Genomic DNA, 19,145 nt, shown 5'->3' on the forward strand with positions numbered 1-19,145 from the left:
AAGTTATTTGTTAAAGGAACAACAATATTGTTCTGCCCCATTTTCACTGAATTGATAATTCTCTTATTACTCTTATTAGCTCCTCTCTAATACTCTTGTTAGCATAGCATCACAATTTAAACGAAAAGAAATAACGAAGTTTTAACGAGAAAAATTTACATTTAATAATAAACGAAAATAGAGAGAACCAAAATTTGACTTGTAGAAACTTTTAACAGGCAGCGCACGAGTTAAATTTATTTAATATATTTGTGAACAATATCTCATTTATTTAGTATCCAAACTTACCAATAGAAAAAAAAAAGATGGCGGGTAAAAAGTTACATTGAGAAGGTGTAAGATGGTGGTATACGGGAATATAAATAACTATAATTAGTAATAAGTAGAATAGTTGGCAGTTAGGGTAGCATGTATTTAGTTATGCCTATTAATTATAGGATGATAGTGAGTCAAGATAGCCACTGATATAGAACATCCAGTACGCAGTCCACTACATTCTGTACGCAATGAGCATACGTAATTAATTGAAGGGAATTTCACAAAGACATGCCAGATTTAGGTCATTCAATATACTATAATATACAAATACAACATACGGAATTTAATAGTCAATGTTGAATTATAATTATCATATATTTGCAGTGTATACTAATCTAGTTCTCTATTTGGGATATTTTAGGTAAGTAAAATCAACTTTTATCTGTACTTTCTGGTGTCTAATTTATTATTATTTTGTTGGACAGTTTACCCCCAATGGATGTATAGAAATATCTCACTTAGCGTGAGCGATAAGAACCAAGAAACGCCAGTATTGAAGTATCAAACTCACGAGTTTGAAATGATCTATAAGTTTGGTTCCTACAAATTCAAACCTCTCATCTCTAGTATTAATAATGTACTATAAAATTCAAAGAACGCGTTATTTGATTCAGTGACTTAATTCAATTACATAAAAATTGATCGATTTAATTTGATTTGACTCAATGAATTTCAAATTCCTGTTTTTTCCTTTAATTGGTTACTGATTAGAACGAGGCTATTGTGGTAATTTTATTTTCTTTTTCTTCCCAATTTTACTTTGAAAAATATTATGAGCAGGTTTTTAACAGTGAAACTCGCAGCTTTTCTTATTTTTTAGGAAAATACATACGCCCTCTAGAAAACACATATTAACACCTGGTTGCCATGATACTGCAATCTTCAACAATTGCTTGCCTTGGTAAAACCTTCACCTAATTTTCGCCTCGATCGTCTCAATTGTCTGACCTCCAAAAGCAAGACATTTTTTTTTTAATTTGTTTATTTATTATGCAACTGTATGCAATACAATAAGCAAAAGAGATGAGTGATAAGGATAGCGCAAATACACATGCACATATACAGGGTGTCCCAAGCTACATGGATAACGACTTCTTCTCGGAAACTAAGATTGCTAGAAAAAAACTAAAAAATACGTGTTCCCTTAGTTTTTTGATAGGAATCCAAATTTAATTTGTAAATTTTTTTCGGTGCTTCCAGAAGCGAGATACAGGCACCAACTTCATTTTTTCAAATAGGAAGGTGCGGTTTTTATTTCAGAAATAGATTCCTCTATTTTTTTAAAGAAAAATTTACTTGAACGGTTTTTTTCTGTGAGCGATATTTTACAAGTTATGAATGAAAACATGATTCTTATAAGAAATTTCAAAATGATAATATTATAACGGTTTTTTGATTGAATAAGAAGAAAAGTACTATTTTATTATAAATTTTACTCCTCATTAATATTACAGATCATGCTCGAAATGTCCTCCACCATTAGAGATGCATAGACATGCACTTTCCTGTCCCTTACTGCCAAAGAAATAGATTCGGCTTTAACCGAGTTACAGGTATCTATTATTCTCTGCTTTAGTTCATCTACAGATGCAATTCCGGCTTGATTCTGATACACCTAGATTTAGAAACGCTTTTAGGTAAGCAGAAATAAGAAAAGAAAGAAAAAAGTTATGAATAATCACCTTATTTTTCAGGTATCCCCAGAGGAAATAGTCCATAGGTGTCAAATCCGGTGAGAGAGGTGGCCACTGAATAGCCCCCTGTGTCGATATAACACCATCAGGCATGTAAAGAGATATCTTGATAGGAAATTTGATGGGCGTGTTATAACGACACAGGGGGCGATTCAGTGGCCACCTCTCTTTTGTCAAGTTTTTGAACGTTTGTCGAGTAGTCTTTTCAATATTTTTTACCTCAGATTGAGGTCAATTCGTTTGAGTCTCGTGTGGGGGTTCCATGTTAGTCGTTTGTCAAGATGTAGTCCGAGATATCGTACTTGTTTTTGTTTTTTTAATCTAAATAAAATATTTTGTTGTAAAAACTGTTACTTCAGTCGTTCGTTAGTTTATTGAATAAATGTTGAAATTTGAAATAAACACTGTTTAAATTTAACTAATTCTAATGGATTTTCTGTTATAAAGGTGGTTTAAGACAAGTCTAGCTTTATTTATTATTAGAACAAGTAGAACTTGCAAAGGAGTGAGCCTTGAGATAAGAAGAGGTTACTCAAATCAAAGTTGAAAAGTGATTGAATCGTTTGACTCCATACATTGTCTAACTCATTTGAGTTTGATTCAAAAAAATTAGGCTTGATACTTGTTGTGAATACTTTTCTAACTGACTACATTAGTGATGCTTTATTCAGAATGTTCCCCAATGCTACTTACTACTTTCAGCAACTAACAACACAGCTGAGTATTACAATGGTAAAACTTCTGGGAAAAGAAGAGATCATTAATTATGCTGCAGGAATTGTTTTCAAACGTTAAGAACATTTCTTTTCTGTATGAGTAGTTTAACTCGATACTAACAATGAAGAATCTTTACGTAGAAAGAAAAAGAAAAATGAACCTTAGGAATCACTAATTTCATTAACTAGATCTAATGTAATGCGAAAAATATGTAGTGGAGAGGGGGCACTTTTGAACAGTTTTCATTTCTCGCCAAATACTTAAAACATTTATTATTGGTAATTTTCTCCATATGTTGTGGTAGACCTGTTGTATAATTGACAGAGTTTTCCCTTCGTTTTCATTGTTTGTAAAGTTAGAATTGAGGAATGTTATATTTTGCAAGGGTGGAAGTAAAATTTTTGGTGCAGCTTTGGAAGTGTATTGTAAAGATTGTAGTGGACAAGGTGTAAGTATTGTTAGTCCATATTATCATTTGGAATTCGTATTCTTAAATCTAGCATTTACATAAGTCTATTTGCTTGCAAAAAGTGTTGGATATTATATTTTCTTTTATGGAAAGAGAGAGGCCACATTTCAACATCACAGTTAAAATGTGCCGCCCTACCGACCTGCAAGTTTGTGACTTTGTTTTGTTTAATCGCAGAGAAGGGGAAAGTGGTCCGAACCTACATTAAGAAGCGCAACAAACCGAATATTTTGTTCAAATTTCCTAAACCCATCATCACTTCGGGTACAACGTCCCGAACTGAGTCATTCTTGATTTTTGAACTAGATTTCAGTGGTTTAAAAGAGAAAGTAATGTAGTAGTGAGAGAAATAACTGATAGAAGGTCGATTCAGAGTAAAGTAATATCATTTCTTTCCATTTTGTATTGTGTTCAAAGGTACCCCACCAGTGGGGCAGATATCAACATTTGACACAAAACTTTTAAATTAAAAAAATATAGATATGTATGTAAAGTACCAACTGTTTATTGATATAGATCTGTTAAGAAGACTTGAAAGTTGTAGAAAACAAAATAAAAAGGTTCAATAATACGATTCTGTGCACTCTGTAACAGAAAATGTAAATTCTGTTCAAATGAGCCCCCCCCCTCTCCACTACTTATTTAAACATATTAATGGTTATAATTAAGTAATTCAGCAGTTGGCCCTTAGATTTTTTTCTTCCATAGAAGCGTCTTACAGCTCACTGTCCGGTGATGGACAGCGTTGTCGGTAACAAAGAGAACACTGTCCGGAAGCCGGCAGTAAAACTGAGAAAACCTCCGGGCGCCAATAATCTCAGATGTTGAAGCACACCATATTATACAAAATAATAATAATTTAAGAAAAATTTCTACTTACTTGTGGTGAAAGCAAATTTAGCCCTAAATCCACGGGCGTGTCTAGATGAATATGTGCCAGCAAAATGTACTATCAATCTTGGGCCATTCGACATAACAGCTTTCGGAACTTGTACTCCACAATATGTGTCAATCTTTTCCAATCGGTTGTCCAACATCACGTAGGCAACCAAGTTGTCTGCACCTATACAGCTATATCAAAATTACTCTATAAGTATATATAACTTTATTTTAAAAACTATTTTTAAATTTCGGAATTACAAAAATTTGTAGATAATATGTCTACGAATAAGAAACTTTACATAAAGAAAACTTGAAAATTGAAAAAGTTCTAATATTGAGTTAAATTGACTTGTGAGCGGTAGAAATTGTCCATGTCAAGATAAAGGACAAATAGCTGTCTGGATAGTAAGGATATATTTATCCTCAAGAACTGAAAGGAATGAAATATACTTTCAAAAACAAGACAGCAATGTTAATTTGTTTTCTCCTGTAAAACTAGAGACCACTATTTAATATCTACTTATTTTATTTTTTATATATTTTTGCAATGATGGATATTTTTTAAAAGCATCTACTATCATATAAAAGTACTGGCCACTTGGAAATAAGAGAAAGAATTGGTGCGGCAGGAAGGTTCTTTCAAGCAACCAGAAACACCTTCATTGGGAAAAAGGAAGTCTCCACGCAAGCGAAGGACTCTGTTTACAAAACTGTATTTCTCCCGATTCTAACGTATTCAAGTGAGTCCTGGACCCTTACAACAAGATTGAAGAGCCAAAGCCAAGCGATGGAGATGCGCTATTTGAGAAAAGTTATAGGGAAGACTAGAAGAGATAGAGCTAGAAATGCAACAGTAAGAAGAGACTTGGGTGTTCAACCGGCCATAGAGACAAGAATGATGGAGGACCGAATGGCGAAAACTGTATATGAGGCCAGAGTGGAGGGAAGAAGACGTCGAGGCCGTCCTAGAAGAACATGGGAGGAGGAAGTGAGGGCCGGTCTGACATCAAGAGGAATAGAATGGGAAAGAAGTAAGGAACTAGCCAGCGACAGAGCCGAATGGAAAAGATTATGCAAGGCCCCTACACTGCTGACGCGGTAGAAGGGGAATAGATTATGATGATGATGACTGGCCACTTGTACAATCAATTTCTTGCCTAAGAAAGATGTCGAATTAAAAAAAAAGAGTATGTATATTGTAGACGATTGGCCAAGACGTCTGAAATGAAGTGAAAATAATTATTATTAGCTATGCACAGCGCCAATTATGTCACTTGGACGTTATACAATTATTAGTTTATAGTAAAATAGGAACCTCATTCATAAGTAAATATTAAGGTAGGCTGAACTAATTTAGAAATGTTATTTATGATTGTGAGTATACAAAAATAAGTAATAGGAATTATAAGAATGTGGTGGCACTAAGTGAAAGATTTTGTAATCCGCTTCAACAATATACCAATTGGAAAATTAACCATTATCAATTATCTACTATCTCAATTTTATCGTCAAACAAAGCGACACACTATTTTCCATGAATTCTATGGCCGACCCATCACTGTCAGCTTTATCAAAAAAAGCTGTCACTTTTTAGCATTTTTCGTGTGAAAAATGAAGCACAGAGATTTCCGGGCATCAAAATTGATACTGTTTACATGGTTTCCTTTTTCGGGAAGTACGAGGGTCGTTTGAAAAGTCCGTGCAAAAATAAAAACTACTTAATTTTTTGGGGTAAACCTTTTTTATTTTTCAACATAGTCTCCTTTTAGGCTTATACACTTCGTCCAACGCTGCTCTAGTTTGTTGATCCCTTCCGAATAATAGGATTTGTCCAAGTCTGAAAAATAGCCATTCGTTTCTGCAATCACCTCCTCGTTTGAATAAAATCTTTTTCCCGCCAGCCATTTCTTCATATTGGGGAACAAATAGTAGTCCGAGGGAGCCAAGTCTGGAGAATAGGGGGAATGTGAAACGAGTTGGAACCCTATTTCCATTAATTTTGCGACCACAACTGCTGAGGTGTGAGCTGGTGCGTTGTCGTGATGGAAAAGGACTTTTTTGTGGGCCAATCGTGGGCGTTTTTCTTGCAGCTCGGTTTTTAACGGTCCAATAACGATGAATAATATGCACCTGTAATAGTTTTACCCTTTTCCAGATAGTCGATGAGGATTATTCCTTGCGAATCCCAAAAGACAGTCGCCATAATCTTTCCGGCCGAAGGAACGGTCTTCGCCTTTTTTGGCGCAGATTCCCCCTTGGTAACCCATTGTTTAGATTGTTCTTTGGTCTCAGGAGTGTAGTGATGTATCCATGTTTCATCCACAGTGACGAAACGACGCTTAAAGTCCTGCGGATTCTTCTGGAACAGCTGCAAACCGTCCTTGCAACACTTCACACGATTTCGTTTTTGGTCAAGCTTGAGCAATCGCGGCAACCATCTTGCGGATAGCTTTGTCATGTCCAAATGTTGTTGCAAAATATTATGTACCCGTTCATTCGAGATGCCCACAGCACTAGCAATCTCACGCACCTACTGTCATCCATCACCATATCATGGATTTTATCAATGATTTCTGGAGTAGTAACCTCAACAGGGCGTCCAGAACGTTCAGCGTCACTTGTGCCCATATAGCCACTCCGAAAATTTTGAAACCACTTATAAACTGTTCTAATCGAAGGTGCAGAGTCACCATAATGTATATTTTTCGTCCATTTTTTGAAAATCACTCGACTTCCTCGATTCAAACGAATGCCAAACACAAAGAAATAGACCGATCTGGCTGAAACTTGGTGTGTGTTCTTCCAAGAGATGCTACTAACTAAACATAACCTCGATACGCGCCAGTGGTGCTATCTCTCTGACTTTGCACGGACTTTTCAAACGACCCTCGTAAAATTTATAAGAATTTTACGGCTAGAACCAACAAAAATTTGAAGAAAAGTTGTCTAAAATTGTGGAATTGTCTGAAGAAATTATTCCTTTAGTTTGCTTATTATCCTTATTTTTTGAACTTAGACCGAACACTTTCTTAGAATTCTCACACTAGACTTAAAACAGAACTAAATTCGACGTTTTCGAAAACCTGAAAGACTCTTAGACGATAGATCTGATAGAACTGATCTAAAACCCATCTGGGTGTATGGATTAGAGCTGTGGGGTTCAACCAAACGCTCCAATCTCCAAAGTATTACAATCGCTACAATCTAAAATACTTTCATACTCTCCATTTTACGTCTCTAACCATACTGCATATATACATCTTAGCATTCTTTTCATCGCCAAAACACGATACAGGAAATTTCATTTCAAACTGCAATCATGCGCAAATCCATTAGCTCAAAATTCTAGAACTCTTCCTGACAACCCAAACCAGTCGTCTTAAAAGACAGTGGCCTCGTGTTCTCCTCTCAAGTGAATAGACTGTTTTTGGTAACTTCTCCACTCTTTTGTATCTACTGATCCTTGTTATCACTGTTACTCGCTGATGAGAGTCCAGAAAAAACTAAAATCGAAAAAGCAGACGCCTCACACTCATTTTTGGAGAAGAACTTTTAACGATTTATTTTTATTTCTCTTTAAATAGATTAGAAATGTACTGCAATCACACCCTATTTGAATCTCACGTATCATTTGAATAAAATTACTCAAGGCTAAAAATACAATTTGTGCAATGCATTAGATTCAATTAGCTCATTAGCTTTAATTGTAAAAAATTGTCTAGACAAATTTAGTTCTATGGCTGCTCTGAAGTAATTGGTAGTATGCACATTTTTACGGTATGAAGGGTGGATTTATAAACAGTAATCTTATAAAGAAATCTATTTCAAAAATGAGGCGCCACGATAGCCGAGCGGTTAGAGGTGAGACCTGCGAAGCTATTATGTGTTGTGGTACTGGGTTCAATTCCCGGTCATAGACCTTGGATTTTATTTAATGTTAATAAAAGAAATTTACAGTAAAGTATGTTTGCTAGTCGCCTCCGTCCACGACACCTAATTGGTAGTTGGACGTTAAGCCTTGCCTGAAAAAAATAGGAGATTACTTTGCTTTTTAAATTTCAAAAATTCTGACACTTTGTCTCAGAGTGCTCAAACTAGATTCAAAATTAATACACTGTATGAGGGAAGGGATTAGCTATGCGGTTAGCATACTGGACTCCCACGCGGAGGTCCCGGGTTCGAATCCAGCAGCTGACCCTTAGATTTTCTCTTCCTAGGAGCTTCTTACAGCTCACTGTCCGGTGATGGACAGTGTTGTCTGTAACGAGAGAACACTGTCCGGAGGCCGGCAGTGCACTGGAAAAAGCTCCGGGCGCTAATAACCTCAGCTGTTGATGCGCCAAAAAAATTAAAAAAATACACTGTATATAATAGAAATGTACACTACAGAAATGTCTTTTGCACATCATCCCAAAATCATCATCGTCAAAGCGTATTTGTACAAAAAAAAAAAAGTTAAGCAAAAGCTTCATACAAACAGTATGAAGTTTAATGATGAGGATTCTGTTTACAGAAAACTTGCTGCCCAACATTAAAATGTAAGGGAACGTTATCGCCCCACTTTTAGAACGTTTGAGAGCTGAACCAGCGTTTGTCTATGGACCCATTTAATACTAAGGTAGCGGTCATTATGATAACATGGTTATGATGCGAACTAATTTAATTGGCAAGTTCAGGCCAACCAAACATTAGAGCAATTCCTTAATTAATTACTAGCTCATCAGTACGAACAACCCACCAACCAATACGTTTAAGCGGTGATGTTTACCTCGGCTCTTCTCAGTAATTTTGATTTTTTTTTTTTTTTTTTTGAGGTATACTTACAGCTTCAAAGTACTTTCCTGGACTAAGAATTTGTTTAAAGGTTTTTGTAGAACTAGGAGATCGAGAAATTCCTCAAAAATTTGCCAGGTTAATTAATATTTTTCCAAAGAATTGGCCACTTTAAGTAGTTCTCTGTACAGGTTGGTATCTCCTCATCTTTCCAGAAAGAAAGTCCAGAAAAGTTTTAATAGGCTTTTCTTTTTTCATTTTTCCACTTTCCCAACTTTCTGAAGTCTGTTTTTTTTTTCTCTTTTTCTCGAGAATTTCACGGTCTGCATTCACCCTCATTTATCGTACATCAAGGAAATAATAGTTCCACGGAATTCGTATTATAAGAAGTTTTTTCTTTTTTTCTAATTGGAATTTACAACTGCAACAACCAAATATGGTACCTGATAAAAAAAATACGTGAAAATCACGAGTGGAGAAGGCACCCGTTGGGTGTCACTCCAGTAACGTGCTCTTGCTATACTGCTCTCACGATAAGAATAGATCACGAGGCCATCTCTTCTCTTCAATCTCCTTAGAGGATTACCTGGTAATGTGGAGGAAGATAGGTGTTCTATAAGAGGGTTAGGATGAGCTGCTGTAGAGGAATGAAATTTGAAGAAACGAGTGTTAGCAAGATCTGTAATGAAAGGGATGTTTGAGGTCCTTATGGATAGTGGAGGTTAGATACATAGGACGGCGCGTTAAGAAGTATTTGTGACTGTAATGCCTGGAGGCGTAGTGAGTTGGAACGCTTAGTCGATCCCCATACTTCGATGACCAAATGACTAAATAGGTCGCAGTAACACTAGATAAGAGTCTTTTGTTATGTAGGTTAAGTTTCGAACGTTTGTCAAGTAGTCTGGCGAGAAGTTTCTTGTATTTTCAGTCTAGTATGGGGATTCCATGTCAACCGTTTGTCTAGGTGCAGTCCAAGGTAGCGTACTTTGTCCACTGTTGGTATAGGAGTTTGGTTCAAGATGATGGGAGGTAGGATTTTCCGTCTGAGAGTAAATACTATAAACTTTGATTTCGTAACGTTGGTTTTGATTCTCCATTTGAAAAGCCAGTCCTGTAAGTGGTTATGTGAGTTTGTAGAGTTCGTGTAGCGATAATAGGATCGGAATGAGGAGATAAGATTGCAGTATCGTAAACCTATAAAAAGTTACAAATGTATATTTCCTTAATCTTTATAAATAAGCTTAAAAGAAGCTTAATAAAAGGTTATTTACGTTTCCTTTTGAACTTTCAGTATATTTTAAACACCATAAACTAACAATAGAAAATGAAAAATTGAATAAATAGAAATAGTAATAAAAGTACGAAAAAAACACATTCATTTTCAGCAGCGCGTTTTCGCTCTTAGGCGCACCCAGTGAAATCAGTATTCGTCTAATATAATCAAGAGGAGTAGTACCTTGGCTATTGGGATTCAATGGAATCAATTTCCAAAAAGTTTAAGCAATGCCAAAAGAAAAGATTACTTTTTTTGAGGGGGGGGTTCAGCTGTTTTAAGAAATCGCCAAATCATTTGATGTCTCGAAAAGGTGGACTAGCTGGCAGAAGATCCATGTCCAACGATGCATTCACCCTCACCGGTGTCATAAAAGTCGTGATGGCATCTGAAAAATTTTTTAGGAACCAGTTCCATAAAGTCGAAGTGATATCTAAGATACTATTCTTTATTTTTTAAGAGTGAAAACAAATCACTTAACGTCACTGTGCATTAAAAATACCACTTTTTCCACTATTCTGTACACTATTGCAACACAGATTGCAGTTGCAATAGTGTACGACTCCCGGATTTAGGCAGTCTACAGTTGCAACACTGCATGGCGCACGATTCAAAACTGAAGTCAGAGTAATTCATTTATTTTTAATAACCGGTTCCCAAAGATTCATAATTTAAAAAAAAAAACGGTTCGCGCGAACCGGTGCCTTCACTGCATAAAAGTTTTTAAAAAAACATCTTGACGTACTCAGAAATTGTGAATTTGTAAATAAAATTTTAGTAAGTTATGTTCGCCCGTAATTCTGGACCCAAAAAAAAAAAATCGCTAAAACTGCATTGATGAAAGTTTTGATGGTACCCCTTTCAGGATGGCTGCAACTCATTATTACGCCATTGGAATTCCGTATTTTATATTTTCTTTAATTGTGCGGTTGAGATGGCCACTAGGCGTTTTAATGACGTATTGACTTCGAAGATTTAGTAGATAGTGTGTCCATAGTGTTAATTTCACATGATTTCATCCAACTCTAACCTAGAATCGATTAAAAATAAAATACATTCAGCTAAATTGAAAAAAAACTATTATCCAGTTGATTTACAAACTTTTTCACTTTATTTAGTTTCTATTTGTATTATGAAGAATCGGGATGATTTTGTGATAAAAATAATAGAGAATGCGTACCGTCAGCCTCTGCAACACAAAATATTGCAATGTACATTTAGTTTATAGCCAATGATATTGATTATTTACATGGTAACGTTGATAATGTTATTTGCGTTGCTCTATTTATCTTTTGTAATATGAATCTTTAAAAGGAATCGATACTTTTAATTATATGTGCGGCAAATTAAATTGTAACAATATAAATAATAATAACATGAAACAAAGAAAGAGAATAAAAAAAATTAATTATTTCACCAAAACACCTTACCTATATTATTCATAATTGTGTTTTTGTTGCTAAGTTCTCTGTACACTATGAATGCATAAAACATTTTGCTAACCTGTTCTTTATCTAAAGCAACACTATTGCTAAATTCTTGGTTGTTACCCAGAGTTGTTTTTCTTTTCTATGATGTTCCAATTTCTACAAGAGTTGCGTTTTTATTTATGGGTTAATATTTATGGGCTATTGTACATTTTGAAGCAACCAAACAATGAGCTATTGCTTTGTTGATGAATAAATCCTATTGTGTGTGCTCTAGAAACCTAAATTTGCTACATTTACTTAAGTTATCAGAGAGTAGATTGCCTACATTAACAGATAAGAAATCTGTTAGTGGTTTCTAAAAACTAACAGTCTTTATGATGACAGATTCAGGTCCTTACAGCAGATTTTTTACGCCAATCATTTGATGGTTGGCACTCAGATATAAATAAAATAATCTATAATTAAGCAATAAAATTAACAAGCTTTCAACTCTAGTTAGTCAGTAATTAAATGTTGAAATAGACATTCGAAAATACGAATGTCAATCAATGTGGCGTTATCCCTATTTTGCGCCTTTGAGACCCTGTGCTTCTCTCCTTCTGTTTCCCCTAATACAAAGACGCCTACACTGAGGAGCTCGCAGTCTAACACTAAGAGCACAAGAGGTAGCAGTCCGTTTGCATTACGCTGATCCTAAAAAACAGGCCTTGCTGATCATAGACCATGCTCCGGCTTTGCTCTTCGACTTTGTCATGAACATGTTTTATTTGTGAGGTAGCTGGTAAGCGAAATGAACCAATTCGACTGTCTCGACCATTTTTTCGCTTCCAGTTGGCCGCAACAATAGGACAATCATTTATATCAGAGAATGGCAGAATTAGGCTAGAGACAAGCACTCTGTGCTTCTTTTAGCCAAATGATCTGCCTTTCTACTCCCTTGAGGAGGCCCTTTTGTGACAGGTTCTCTACTTCATAGTATTGGCTAACTCCATCAACTCCGTTCGATGCTGGCTAGGCAGGCGCTATTATTACCGCATCAGAATTACACTACATTTTTTCCCTCGTTTTTCTTTGATTTTTTTTGTCAGGATGCTCCCGAAGTTGTTGGTACAAGTCATAGAATTCACCATGTTCATGTCTAGTCCTGTTTATATCATGAATGCTGCAGCTCCTGCTTCTAAGCTGCTGTAAACACCAATTTTTCAAGGAAGAATTTTCATATAGAAATAATTCCTCCATCATGTCTCGTAGAAAGGAGAAACGCGACTAAACTCGTCACTATGTGCGTGCGACTCTTTGCTCGCTGCTCGTCGGTCTCTTTGATTTGAAGAATACTATCATCGCCGCTTTGCTCGCCGCTCCACTATGTTTCTAGCCTTAGAAATAATCTTACGCCAAGTTCAAATATTTAGTTATTCTTTTATAGAGAGATGTTATGATTGAATATTACGAAGTTTATTTAAAAAAAAAAGTTCTAAAAATCAAAACATCTCTAGATACCACTGTTAAATTAAAAGCAAATTTTCCTCTTCACTATAATCAGCCTCCATCACTGTCTGTTCTTCGATGTGAACTCTTCAGTTTTTTTTTTCTTTCTTTCCCAGTAAATCATAAAATCTAATTTTTCTTCCTTCGTTTTATCAGTGAAAATTCGATTCCTGCTTCTTTCCTTTTTTTCCCTCCTGAAAGAAGGGATGGCAACGAAATGAAGTTCTTATCCTTTTATTTGGTATTAAGGGAAAGCACTCTAGGCATCCCACTTTCATTCACCTGTAAGGCCCTGCTTCCGGCCAGACCCTTCTTTATAACCTTTCTCTTTCCCTAACTATACACTCACCAACACAATCTAACTAAATTATTTCGCTCGTATATATATATATATATATATATATATATATATATACACAAAACCACTGGATACTAAAATAATGCAAAACTCTGCACTTGACAATACACAAGCACCACAATATTTTTGCCACACGACTTACCCACTTCTCTTTGTAATATAAAATACACAAACTTACATAAGTTATTTATTTATTTTTTTTAAATCTGTTCTATATAAATATCATTGCTTTATTTATTTTTATTTTAATCGTTACTCATTTATTTATGTTTTTTTTTTTTGTCCGTTAACTCTTCTCCACTAATTGCTACTGAAACTTAAGCCCAGCAATTTATTTTACATTTTCTGGGTAAAGTTAATTTTTGGAGAGATCTGATAAACGAGTCACTGCTCTTCCATTTAAATGTCCCTTTTCAGTTTTAGCCGGCCATACATATTTTTTTAACCTAACCTCCTCTAAGTGGGATTATCCCCGTTTTGTGCCTTTGAGACCCTATGCTTCTCTCCTTCTGTTTCTTCTAATACAAAGACGCCTTATACTGAGGAGCTCGCACTCTGTCTAACACTAAGTGCACAAGAGTTAGCAGTCCGAGTGCATTATACGCTGATCCTAAAAAAAAACAGGGCTTGCTGATCATCGACCATGCTCCTGCTTCGCTCTTCGACTTTGTCATGAACATGTTTTTTTGTGAGGTAGCTGGTAAGCGAAATGAACCAACTCGGCTGTCTCGACCATTTTTTTTTTACTTCCAGTTGGCCGCAACAATAGGACTATCATTTAAAGTAAAGTAATTGCCTATTTTTACAGGCGGGCTTTACGTCCAACTACCAATTAGGTGTCGTGGACGGAGGCGACTAGCAAACATACTGTAACGAAGTTGACCTTAGGAGAAAAGAAAGGCCTAGATTGTTCTAGGGGTTAAGCGACCAAAGTCGGTAACAGGCCACCACTGTGTAGACAAAAAGGCCGGTCTCTACCTGAACTGGAAAAGAAACGGCTAGATTGTTTAAGGAGTTTAGTGACCGTAGCCTGTAACGGTCCACCTCTGTGCAAAAGCTAGCCAAGAGAAAAGCCTCAGTTGGGGTGGTGGCATATGTGCTTTCCCAGCCAGTGATTGACAGGTGGGAGCGAGACGGCGGAGTTGGAGTGAGACAGAGAGTAGGAGGAGGGCGGCCCCAGCTGAGGTGGTGGCAGTATGTGTTTTCCAGCCAATGAGCGGCAGGTTGGAGTGAGACAGACGGAGTTGGAGCGAGACAGAGAGCTGGAAGAGAGCGGCCCCAGTTGGGGTGGTGGCAGTATGTGTTTTCCTCAGCCAGTGACCGGCCGGTGGGCGTGAGAGAGACGGAGTGGGGCAGTCGCAGTTAAAAGGAGGCAGACACAGCTGGAGAAGACAGTTCTGAGTTTAGTTTTTGAGTTAGTCTTTGAGTGAGTTTTGAGTCAGTCTTGGAAAGTTAGTTTGGAGTGACACTTTGGAAGTGACAGTTTTTTGAGAGAGTCAGAGTTGCGGAGTGCTTCAAAGTTAGCTAGTCAGGCGGTTAGTCAGTTAGTGAGTAGAGCTTTGTTGGTGTAGCAGAGACTAGTGCAATTCGGTGCAGTGCGGACCAGTGGTCAGTCGTGGAACAGTTTTGTGGCGTTACGTAGTGAGTAAGTAACAGTAAACTGTTGTGACTGTTGTAAATGGTGACTGTAATGAATAGCGTTAGTTGCTAGTAAATGTTAATGTGAGTAAAGGTAGTGTTAATAAATCAGGTTATTACTTACAATTTTAGCGAGTTTTATTATTTTATCAAACCCACATATTATTTAAATTAACTAGTGGCAGGCATTAGTTATAGTTGTGAAGTTTTTAGTAAAAGAACAAAAACATTACAATACTTTACTGTAAATTTCTTTTATTAACATTAAATAAAATCCAAGGCCTAAGACTGGGAATCGAACCCAGTACCACAATACATATTAGCTTTGCAGGCCTCGCTTCTAACCGTTCGGCTACCGTGGCACCTAATAGAACAATAATTTATATCAGAGGATCCTTTAAGAATGGCAGAATTAGGCACTCTGTTCATCTCTTAGCCAAATGATCTGCCTTTCCACTCCCTTAAGGACAGGTTCTCTACCTCATAGATATCGTATTGGCTAACTCTATCAACTCCTTTCGACGCTGGCTAGACAGGCGCTATTATTGCCGCATCACAATTACACTACATTTTTCGCCTGGTTTTTCTTTCATTTTTTGGCAACCATTTTCACTGCTGTTATTTTTCCATTAATGTTTTCTGAACGGGTTCTATCTTCTCAAAGGCCTCGTATAGCTTATAGTATATTCTGGTACCGTTCAGGTACTATTTTATTTTACTCAAGAGAATACATAATTATTTATCTACCTGATGAAATGTAATCTACAAAACATAATCCCTGTAATATGTAAGTTTACATTACAGTTATTTGCTTTATTTATCTTACATAATTATATACCACTATACCAGCTGACCGTATTGTAAATACAATATATTCCCAAATTTAAGCACAAAGAAATTAAACATTCTCAAATATCTGCAAAAGTTGCTTTTTTTTGAAAAAAATCTTTTTACTTTCTTATTTCCTTAAATTTACATCCACATTAATGATTTTTTGAAGAGAGATGCTGATTAAAAGCACATTATATTATGCCTGAGCTGACAACATATTGCTCTAATTATATCAGAATAAGAAAAAAATTATTTAATTTTTTTAGCCCATAAAATATCAATTTTTTATTTATTTTCAGAGATTTTCCTTTTTTTTGCTCAATAAGAAAACTATAACACATTTTGTAGAATAGTGTTCATCGCTTTTGGTGTTCATTGGATCCGTAAGGAAGAAAAATTACCTAATAATGCAGGACAAAAGACACGCCAACCTTTGTTGTTAAAAATGTAAAAAAAAATATTATAAAAGTAAACAAGCACAAGCCCCTGAATATGCTTAGTCCCTAGGTCGAAAGCTTGGCAAAAAGTAATACAAAATTGTGACTGAAATTGGCAATAATCTTTCTTTCAAAGCATCTTTTATTAGTTTTGCAGTCCACAGTTGAAAGTGGCTTGTAATTGTAAATCTGTCCAGATATTTCCGAATATATTCTATTACTTCAATCATTTAATTAATATTGTAGATTCACATATAAGAAAATAATCTCTTATTATCAAAAATTCATATACTTACTCCTTAGGCAGTTCGTTTGGTGCGAATAGAGAGAAATCTGTGAAGACCAGCTGTATTCTCTCGCGTCCGCTGGCAATAAACTCATATTGACAAGTTGTCTTCGGCGGGTATTGTCCAGGAAAACCTGGCGAAGTAATGCTGCCATTTTTTGTCTGATCACTACTTATTTTCACGTCACAACTTGGCCCTGCACAAAATAGAAAGTAAAACATTTTTTTTTCTCAATAAAGATTTGGCAAATTTTTATTTCTAGATTTGAAATTAATATAGACATTATATCTTTTTATGGGTATATATATTATATTTTAATCAGTAAGTAAATGTATATGTAATTTTAAATGAGAATTTAAACTAAGTCCTGGATTCCCACGCGAAAATCCCGGGTTTGAAACCAGCTACCGGCCGCTAAATTTTTTTCTTCCTAAGAGCTTCTTCTTACAGCTCACTATCCAGTGATTGGCAATATTGTCTGTACTGAGAGACCAATGTCAGAATACCGGCAGTGCACTGAAAATAGCTCCAGGCGCCAATAATCTTTTAAATTTACATAAGGTAAGAGGGGGGAAGATGCCAGTTGGGGGAAGATGCAAGTATCGTCAGATTTTGCATATCTACAACTGGATGACAGCAATTCCTACGTTAAAGTGTGTAGTAAACATCTGTGAATACCGTGCTTGTGAGTATTTCTATTTATATCTAGTTTAATCGTCGTTAAACTGAAAATTCAACTCTTTGAACTTGGCGAGTACCCATGTTGTAATATTTCGTTGTCGATACTTAAGGTTTGGTGATGGATTGACTAGATTAAACGTAATAATTCCATGATATTTGTGTCGTGTACATCTTAGTGAGTACGTGTTAGCTTGAAACAACATGATTGAAGCCTTAGTACAAAAATAAACCTATGTGGCGTCTTCATCCAGTGCTTGGGGTAAGATGCCACCTATTGAAGTGTTTCAATTTCATATTGATTCTCATTCATTATTACATTATAAGGATATATTTTATAATATAAAATCAATATAAAACAGTTACTGACACACGAACTATAGTTTTTGTATAATACATTAATATTATTAACCCTTGAGCCGTCACCTTATGTGAAGTGCCATAACCCGTCACCTCGGGTCATATTGACCCAGCATTAAAAACTATTAAATAAAAAGGAAAACTAACTAATATCATGTTATAGGGAATAGAAATCAAAGACAAAACTTTTTGGCAGTTGGCCCTTAACAACTGGATCCATTCTAACCCGGGACGCAGAATCACCAGACTTCAATTTGGGTCTTTGCTGAGCGCCGCGTGGAATAGGGCAGCCACTGTTGGAAATGGCAGCGTGGGATTTTCTGCATGTGGAATTTATCCATACGATCCGCAAAAAATTCCAGAACATGCTTATACCATTTCTGCCAATATTAAAGAAAATTTGAATGCCACACAAGAAGTTAACGCACCTCTGGCAATAGCTTCAACAAGCAGCAGCGGTGCCATCACTTCTTTTGAAGAAATTAGTCCTATCCCCAGATTTCCGAAACCCAAGTAAACTCGAAGAAAGAAACAAACTGCTGAAGTCCTTACGACGGTGGAGAAAGGGAGGCATTGAGAAGAAAGGCTACTCTGCCGACAAAAAAAGGGGGGAAAGTACTGCAGAAAAAGGAAAGGAAGGACAGTTCATCTTCAGCATCCTCCGCTCCCGATAATTTGGTAATGACCAGTGGTGAGAGTGACATTGAAGAGGAGGACAATGATTTTTGTATTGAGGGTAAAGGATATTTTTATGATAGGAAGGGCCCAAAATGCGATTGGCTTCAACGCATAACATGCAAGAGATAGCAACATGAAATTTGCATTGCAAAAAATGTCTTTTGTTCGGTGTTCCTCCCCCTCAGTGTTTAATGAGAATATTTTGCTGTTTACCTAACATTAAATTTTGTAATTTTTTCTTTCTCAATTTATATCTTAAGATATTGTTGCATCTTCCCCCGCATCAACTGGCATCTTCCCCACATGATGGGGTTAGATGCCAGTTTTGACAAATTTCATTCAAATGCATTTTTATCGGTTTTGCATTTAATTAAATATACTAATAAATATATGTAAATAAAGAATAAAAAACAACCTGGACGTTGATACATTTGGTGTTGTTTTTCGATAACCCAGTTTCCTACAAAACGGAAATAAGTGTTAAGTGTGGCATCTTCCCCCCCCCCCCCCCCCCACTTACCTTATTATAAAATATATTATTTTTTAAATAGATGTTTGGAAAAAACCCATATATTTTCATTATGAAACTTGCCTACCTCCTTTTAACGACCACCTCCAAACAGCGGCCACTTTGCTTTCCCCCGCCAGTGTCCGTTATTGAGAAGTTCGACTGTACTAACCTGAATGGGTTGTTACACTGTTACCTCTTTTAGATTTGTTTTCCCTTTGATTTTTCATAATTTAAAAAAAAAAGAAAAATTCTATTTTATGACAGCAAAATATGTGAAAGTGGAAACTTAAAATTTCACAATCTGTCCGTTATAAATGTACCAC

At 36.0% G+C, this 19,145-nt stretch overlaps 1 protein-coding gene across 1 annotated transcript in view; it reads right to left on the reverse strand.

Annotated features, from left to right (window-relative positions):
* Positions 1–16,831, reverse strand: part of LOC141462340 (suppressor of lurcher protein 1-like) — a 71,512-nt gene extending 54,681 nt beyond the window's left edge. The window contains exons 1-2 of the mRNA XM_074144129.1: positions 16,605–16,831; positions 4,079–4,269 (exon numbers count right to left, since the gene is read on the reverse strand). Of these exons, the coding sequence (XP_074000230.1) occupies positions 4,079–4,269; positions 16,605–16,816 (403 nt within the window). The 5' untranslated portion in view covers positions 16,817–16,831. The remainder of the gene's footprint in view (positions 1–4,078; positions 4,270–16,604) is intronic.
* Positions 16,832–19,145: the final 2,314 nt, after the last annotated feature.

This window comes from Rhodnius prolixus, unplaced genomic scaffold (genome assembly GCF_049639745.1).
Source record: "Rhodnius prolixus isolate KJV_2025 unplaced genomic scaffold, Rpr scaffold_36, whole genome shotgun sequence".
NCBI classification, from domain to species: Eukaryota; Metazoa; Arthropoda; class Insecta; order Hemiptera; family Reduviidae; genus Rhodnius; species Rhodnius prolixus.